The sequence below is a fragment of the Notothenia rossii genome (genome assembly GCF_949606895.1).
Source record: "Notothenia rossii genome assembly, chromosome: 5".
NCBI classification, from domain to species: domain Eukaryota; kingdom Metazoa; phylum Chordata; class Actinopteri; order Perciformes; family Nototheniidae; genus Notothenia; species Notothenia rossii.
In genome coordinates, this window is record NC_136903.1 from 54,516,790 (window position 1) to 54,525,180 (window position 8,391).

Genomic DNA, 8,391 nt, shown 5'->3' on the forward strand with positions numbered 1-8,391 from the left:
TTAGTAATGCTTTGAAATAGTGGTCTTGTTTCATAGTCGTTTGTTTGGTGTTTTACATGCCTGTATTTAAAAATGTTTGAAAAAACGCTAAAGTAGGTTTAATGCGTTTTTTACAGGTCCACAGGTATCTATTGAGACTGAAACACTATACAAATGTTTATATCCGTGACAACATCTTTAGACGGCAGTTGTTATCAAATATGAGTCTAAAAATAAATACAATTTGGACCATTGTTGTCCCTTTTTGGACCGCTAGCAGATTGCATATAAGGATATGGTTCTTAAAATGTAACATCGAAAAAACTAATCTTAAGCATTTTTTATTTAAAAAAAAGAAATTGACCTTTTAGAATACAAAAGACAAAATAAAGACCAGAATCGTGTGCATTGTGAAAGCTCAATGCGTAAGCTACATATTTAGTTAGAGTATCATGAGCAGAGAGAAGTGTAACTTATTGAGGGGAAGAGCTGAGAGTGGGTTATTGATTCTCCGTTGGTTCACGGGTGCTGGTTCCTGCAGGATGAAACCAGTCCTGCTCTGATCAAACAAACACATGATAACAGAAGAGCGGCCTGGGGCAGTCAGTCTGGAACCTTCTCTTCCCCTGTCTGAGTGAGTGAGTTCAGATAAATGGGTGGGTCAGATGACCTCTTAGAAACCACTGCTGTGGTGCCCTTTTCAAGTCAGAAGACGACAGAGGTTATACTGAGCAGCTAATGCTATCAACCAGATGCATTTCCTGTAAACTAGAAACTGCCTTTTCATTTTGACTTGCACCATCTATTTTTCTTTTAATGTCTCAGATATATAGCCTGAGACTTTCCATGTTTTCTTGCAAATTTGGCCATATATAAACTTTGATGCCACAACAGCTTATTTATTCACAAGTGTTGTAGTTAGGGCTGCGTACTGAAACTTTTGCATTTCTTCCTATAAAAGATCATGTTCTTTTTTTTTTTTAACCTTGTGTTTGCTAAACGAAACACAAGGGTAATACCAAGCCTCTGAATTAGCCCGGAGCGAAAAAATGCTAACGCACTTAGCACAGAACTCGCGGTAGAAATACTTTATTACTTATTTATTACGGATCTGCACAAACAAGGCATCAGATTAAAGCTGAGATTCCACAGATTTTAGAGGTATAAGTATCATCACTGTGCGACACAGCTCAGGGCAGCGAAGGCAAACCCAGACAACAAACAACGTAGCTTTACGGCGCCAAAACGGCAAATTGTCTTACCTTTGCTGTTTTTCTGATCAAAAGTCGTGTTTAATGGCATTAAAACGATAGAAACGCTGCTGAAGGTTAGTCCAATGAGTATATAATTTATATATTTTTCACTATGTTTAATCTGAATTTACTTTAAAGTAAAAACATCTATTGATTCTGTCTCTTCTACATCCAACTCACAAGTTTACCATTGCTTTGAGAAAAAAGATTATTAATTGACCCCTGAGACAAACAGATCTTGAAGAGTGTTTTATTCCTTGAAAAACCGGGCTTGAAAGTGTTCAACCACAAGTTCTGAGTGGATTGAGTGGAAACAAAGTCCATGATGAGTAGATTCTCTCTGGAGGTATAAATCTGAATAATTAGATGGTAAATGTCACCTCAGCTCCGATGGCGGTGAGGGTCTCGATGAGCACGGCGGTTTGCAGGGTCATGTGGAGGCAGCCAGCGATGCGGGCGCCCTTCAGCGGCTTGGACTGACCGTACATCTCCTTCATCTTCATCAGACCCGGCATCTCGTTCTCTGCGATGTCGATAGCCTTACGCCCCCAGTCAGCCAGGCTGATGTCAGCTGAGACGGGAAAAAAGGACGTCAAAACACAAGATACCAATATACCAAAGCTTCTTCATCCTGCACTCAAGATTACAAGGGTTTTTTGTCATACTATAAAAGCTACAGTGTAGTTGATGGCAATGAGAATATGAAGTCCCATGCCCTGCCAAAAATGCAACCTTAAACGTATGAAATAAAGAAATAACGAAGGGTACAAGTAAGCAGATCCGTCACCTCAAGCTTATTTCAGACGTAATTTCTTTATACATCAGCTTTGGATTTATTTATTTTTTAAAGAACATGATATTATTCCAATTGAATGTCAAGAACAGTATAATAATAATAATACAATTTATCCCTATGAAACAACTAAAGGGTTTTCTGATCAATATCAAATGTTTTATTTTAAAATCAATAATATAATATAAATGGTTGCAAAGGACACTCAACATGTCCATATTTGTTGCAGACTTGGATCAAAAAGATTTTTAAGAGACACAGCATGGAACAGATTCATCTTATGTCCTTCTGCATTTCTTAAATCTCTTCCTGAAAACTAATCACGATTTGGAATATTGCTCTTCTACAAATAATGAAGTCTTGACAAAACCCAAAACATTTCAAGTTATCTGCAAAACTATTTTTTTTCCCGAAGCATGAAAAATAAATAGTCATTTATTTGGTATGTGGCGTAGCTTGATATATGTCTCAGCAGTGACATGACTCCAGAAATTAGTGTCATTTTTGAACGTGTGAGAATATAATGGTTTCCCTGCTAACCAAGTTGCTGCTGTCCTGGGAAAGTCCACACAGCCCCAGCTGTCCCTGTACACTCACTGCTCTCCTTTCAAACAGCTGCTACTGCACATGTGCACTTTTGTGTTTTCCAAGGGCTGTAGTAGAAATGATTGTTTTGAAGCTTTCTTTAAGTGTAATCCTAATTAAATGCAACTTTACACACATTTTATCCTAAAGTAATCTTACCTTTGAGATGACTTTGATGCTAAACTGAAATGTATTTATTCTTTGAGAAAACATGTGTTTTAGAATTCTGATGAGGTGTGTTGTTACTGCAGGAGGTTGAAGACAAACAAATTCCAAAGGGGCTTTTACAATATTAGTGTATAGCTTCATGATGAAGGTCATGGAGTGCAACACACCCTCCTCCTCCTCAACCACATGCTGCAGCCTGTGCAAAATCCTTATACAAACACAGTCGATGGAGCAAACTGAGTCTGGGGTAACTGCACCAAACCGGCACTGGCCTGAATGACCGGCCAGATACAGGATTAGTAACCCAAGTTCACCCCCAGGTCAAGTCGAGTGACTAAACTAAACTTTAGCTACCATCATCAGGTGTGAATCATTGGGTGGTTCTGTGTAGCTATTAGGGATGGGAATTTGAAAGCAAATGTATATTCGAATATTCGACCTCCCAAAAAACGGTTAACCGAAATGTACATATCCTATATTAAAAAAAAAAATTCTAACATTGTTTTTCCAAACTTTTGGAAAAAAATAAATGCGTGTTCAAATAAGTATAGAAACCAAGTCGAATTTGTCAAATGTATTGAACTGGTGATCACAGTTTGACAGCTATAGGCCTACAGCTTTCATGTACGGAGGCGATTCACAATCAGCCCAGCTGTAGAGAAGACCCTCTCAGCTGGAACGGAGGTTGCGGGTATAGCAAGGTATAGTATGTATATAAGTTTAATTTGGCATAGTTTGCAATCTACACCGCACTTACTAACCTGGTCGAAATATTTCCACACATTACTCCTTTTTGACACCATGTCAGTTGTGTAGGACTCTTCTTAGAGTGTAAATAATTACCGGACTATGACTGGTAAAATATGTTGAATACCGGCAAAACTAAATCTCTCCTGTCAAAATGTCTATGTACTTTGCCGCCACACACGGTTGCCAAGCAGCGCTTATTGTTGTTTAGGCTGGCCACTCATGTGCTGCGAGTGTTGACAGGGGCGAGGGAGCGCGCTCATGAACTGTTAGTGCCGGAACGCAAAGGCTGCGGAGCGCATTTGCGCCGCATTTGGGCATAAGATGAGGTTTGAGTCTGCGTGATCTGCGTGTAGGGAGGGGCAGCAGCCATATATCATTAGCTAGAACTAGCTAGATCTGAGGGATTTGGACATAAACGCGAGTGAAGTATAACCGGACGCGAGAGAGAGACCAGCACCTGCAGCTCTGCCCGCTGTGAAGGACCGGTGAGCGGAGCAAAACACACCTTTAGACGTCACCTAACACATTTAGCTATGGCACTGTCGTATTCATTGAATTATTCAATTTGATAATATGTAATCAAAAAAAAAAAAAAATGTAATAACTCATATTCGAATAATTATTCAAATACCTGAATAATTATTCGAATACCTGAATATTCGATTAATCGTTCCCATCCCTAGTAGCAGTAAAAGCCGAGTAGGGCAACAATATTCGCAGGAATGTTGGTTCAAAACCCATCCTAAGCCATCTATAAACAGAACAGTAATAGCATTTAAAGTGCAAGTATCCTGGCACATGTGCCTTAATAACTGAACTTTTCTGTGTGCTCAGAGTTCAAATCAGGTCAGTTATTTGAAAAGAAAAAGCCAGAATTTTATCAATGTTAAATAATCAATTAAAGTATTATCGTATAAAAAGTGCAGAAAATAAAATTGTATTACCAACTATTACAGCTCTAATGAAATAACACACTCCAGCAATGAGTGCCTTCCACCCCCTCCTTAATCCTCAGAAAAGTACAAAATGTACATTTCGATGGCCATGGGACAATGCTTGGTCTACAGACAAAATGTTTGAATTAAAAAGAGATATTGCATCAATTGACCACTTAGGACTTGACTAACAGTCACTGAGGAACTGGTTGACTCTTGACTGAATGTAGTCAATAGAGTGTTTAGACTTTGCCCCAGGCTTATTTGTGAACAGGACATTGTGCAACTGCATCTGCTTCTAACCAGCTGCTTCAGGCCAACAAGTGTCACGTTTGACACTCACTGAGTGCGGTTACAACTACTGGAGATTTGAATGTATAATAACTAACATTATCTCCCATTGTACATACATTACCAGGTTTTCCCAAATGTAATATTAAAAAGTATATGGTGCATTATTTCCCTATGCACTGCTACCTTGAATTTGATTTCTTTGTTTCTCATCGTATGCAGTGCTTCTCCATTTCTGGGGCCAAATGAACATACTGGCAAATCAAAGAAGATTGTTGTAACTCATCAAATAAAGAACGGCAACTAAACACTTTTGAATAACAAAGAGTTCAAAAAGAAAGAAAATTGCAAGTAATTAAACATAAGAAAACCGATGTTCAAAAGTGACAATTCGAAACAATATTTATTTTTAAACCATTTAGCTCGTAAAGCGGCTACACAGTAGCACCACGTGTAGTCCAAGCTTTACTACCGTATGTAAGGTGCATACAGTGCAGATCAGTCTCTGCCTGCTGCTGTCACTCATGCACAAACTGGCGGCGGGTTGCAATGCTTCATGGGAAGTGAAGTTTGCAAACACAGCCATGGCATTACGGAGATACCTAAATAAACTACAATATCCAGAGACTGGACGTCGTTTCTGTTCACAGAGAAAAGCATGCTCGGCGGTAGTACGACGGTCTCATTTCTATTCATTCTCAGATTTAAACAAACTGTGAATAATGAGTATAGAACATGGAAAAGAACATGCTAGAATCTAATAGACGAATAACAAAATGATGATAAGCACGCTAAAAGAAAACATAATTGAACACATGCCATCAGGTTATGGCTAGCAATAACAAAGGCAGGAACTAACTACAACCTAAGCCATGTAATAATAAAACCGTTTTAAACCTCCAATTGTTTTTCGTCTAACGATTAGGTTTTTGGCTCAAACGGGCTGCTAGACATGCACGGAACCACAAAGTTCACAACAAGCTAGCTAGCTAACCATACGTGTTACCAAACGAAACATATGATTAGTAGGTTTAAATAAAATCAATAAAACTGACACTTACCAACTTTGTAGTTAAGTTTGTCAGACATGGTTGTTTTCTGGTGTGTTGTTTTGGGTAGGTTTAGTGCAGCCTTGCCGACGAAAAGAGTCAGAGAGGGAGGGAACGACACATGACCGCTCTCTTTTTATGTCGAGGGAGGCCACATTCAAACCGGCTAACGCGAGGGGACGGCTCGAACCCGGGTCTATTCTTGATTCCTATTGGCTGTTGAAGCTCCCGCCCCGCGTGTCAGAGATGTTATTGGATGACGGTGTATGTAGGAAAGACAGCCAATCATATCTCGAGTTGTAGTGTGGGGCGTGACTGCTGGAATCTGGTACAATTTGTGTCTGTCTTTTATTTTAAACAGATTAGGCAAACGTTACATTAGGCAAACATTAGGCAAGTAAAACTAATCCTCACTCTAGGCCTCGTTTTTTACGAATTTTAATGAGGAATACATCAATGCATGGTATTACAGTAAAGATGCAACGTTAAAAACAGACACTGTTTTGTACTTCTATGTACTAATAATAGCCTCAACTCTAACCTGGCCTTTGCTCCACACTGGACCCTGTCTCAGTTTCCCTGAGGGTCCTCACACTCATTCTTTCACAACAACATTTAATATGCACTCTTAATACTTACACTAAAATCAACTGATGTGGGTTTTCGGAAGCAGTGCACAGGATTATTTCCATCATTATCAGTGGCTTTACACACTAAAAACCCTTCACTAAATGCAGAGGAAAGTGTTTGTTGGATTTATTTTGAGCAGTGGTCGAATGTAAGAACATTTACTCAAGTATGGTACTTAAGTACAAATATGAGGTACTTGTACATGACTTCTAAATTCATTTAATACAACTCTATGCTTCCACTCCACTATGTTTTAAAAGCCAATATTCCGTTTTTTACTGCACTTCATTTATCTGACAGCTGTACTTTACAGATTCAGATTATTAGCTAATACAATACATCTACTAATACATTTGTACTTCTGCTTAAAAGTAAGAGTTGGAGTACTTTTACTTGTAACAGAGTATTTCTTCAATTTACTTTTGCTACAAGTAAAACAATACACCTCTGATTTTTTTATGAAATACTGTCTTGTAGACACTATATTTAATGTGAAATTCACAAAACGGTTGACATGCAATCCGTAAAGATTTCTAACTGAACAGTTTTATTTGTTTAGCTTAGGGCTGGGCAATATTACAATATTATATCCATATGGTTAGAGACTACAGAGATATTAATGTAGGGGTCTTTGATTAGATACATTTTATTTTTTCCATATTGCACAGCCCTTCTTTGTATGAACTTAATGTTAAATAAATACAAGTCAACACATCGCTTTTTCTTGACTCTGAAGAGGAACTAGTCATTTTTACATTTTCTTGAGTAAACATTTGAACTCACACATTTACTCCTCAAGTAGTATTTGCATACCTTTTCTCAACACACATAAGCATACACAAATATGCACTGCACTGTACAAGAAGAAGCAGAGCTGCATTTAAATCGTAAAGAAGAGTAAATATCACCAGTAGAGTAGCAGTAATTAAACAAATTAAAAGGAATTGGTTAAACTGGTCTTGATAATACATTTGTTAATAACTTTATGAACTCAAAAAGGTAGGATATTGTGAATGAAAAACATGAAATGGAAACAATAACCACAAGAATTAGAAATAAAGTGTATATATTTGAAGAACAATGGGGAAAATGGCTGAGATAACGAACACACACATAATCATTCGTGAGAAATAATTATGTATTCATTATCTGTGAATGATTTCAGATTAATTTCAGTTTATCATTCTCTTAACCTTTTTCTCCTTCTGCTTTCCCTTACATTTGTTGATTGTCATTTTATAATGTTTAACTGTACAGTATTTTATTATGTTTGCATTATAATAACATTATGTCTTCAAAAAAATAAAGGAATAATGTAACTGGTGTAGCTAAACAATAAAACATGGCTGACTTAAACAATAATGTTTCTGGTTCCCTGTTTCCTGGAGTGTTTGTCAGAAAGGAGGTCACTGATATGAGACAGCTCATGAACAAGTTCTATCCAAACATCTGAATATAATTGCTGCTATTTCTATGAAGCCTAAGTTGTATTAGAGATAAGATAAGATACTAATGTAAACAGAGATAAAACTCCTTAACCACACCAGGGAAGTTAAAGGTGTCAGAGTGAGTGAAACAGGACAGGTTAGGGTTCACACAAGGTTAACAAAATCAAAACATAAGTAAGTAACGTAAGTGAGAGTCAAATAAAAATAACATCAGTAAAAAAGGTAAAGCTGTAGCAATGAGGCAGGGAGCGAAAGCATGGCGTTGAAGGGGCTATACTGAGACAACTGGTAGAAACATTATACTTGAGAGTGCTATATTTAGGAGCAAGTTTAAAGTGGTTTACTACAGCATAGTGTCACCCTATATCTCTCCAGGTTAAAGGTCAAATGATGTTTATCACCCAGAGGCAGCAGGGAGGGAATTGAGGTCTACAAAACGAACCACTGTCACCAAATAGCTGCAGTTCCATTGCTTAACTGTTGAAGTACATAACATACAGGTTTTGGGGA

The 8,391-nt window shown here is 37.8% G+C and overlaps 1 protein-coding gene across 1 annotated transcript in view; it reads right to left on the reverse strand.

Moving 5' to 3' along the window:
- The window catches only part of ahcy (adenosylhomocysteinase), a 31,061-nt gene extending 25,087 nt beyond the window's left edge, over positions 1 to 5,974 (reverse strand). Inside the window, exons 1-2 of the mRNA XM_079680071.1 lie at positions 5,816 to 5,974; positions 1,613 to 1,803 (exon numbers count right to left, since the gene is read on the reverse strand). Of these exons, the coding sequence (XP_079536197.1) occupies positions 1,613 to 1,803; positions 5,816 to 5,843 (219 nt within the window). The 5' untranslated portion in view covers positions 5,844 to 5,974. The remainder of the gene's footprint in view (positions 1 to 1,612; positions 1,804 to 5,815) is intronic.
- Positions 5,975 to 8,391: the final 2,417 nt, after the last annotated feature.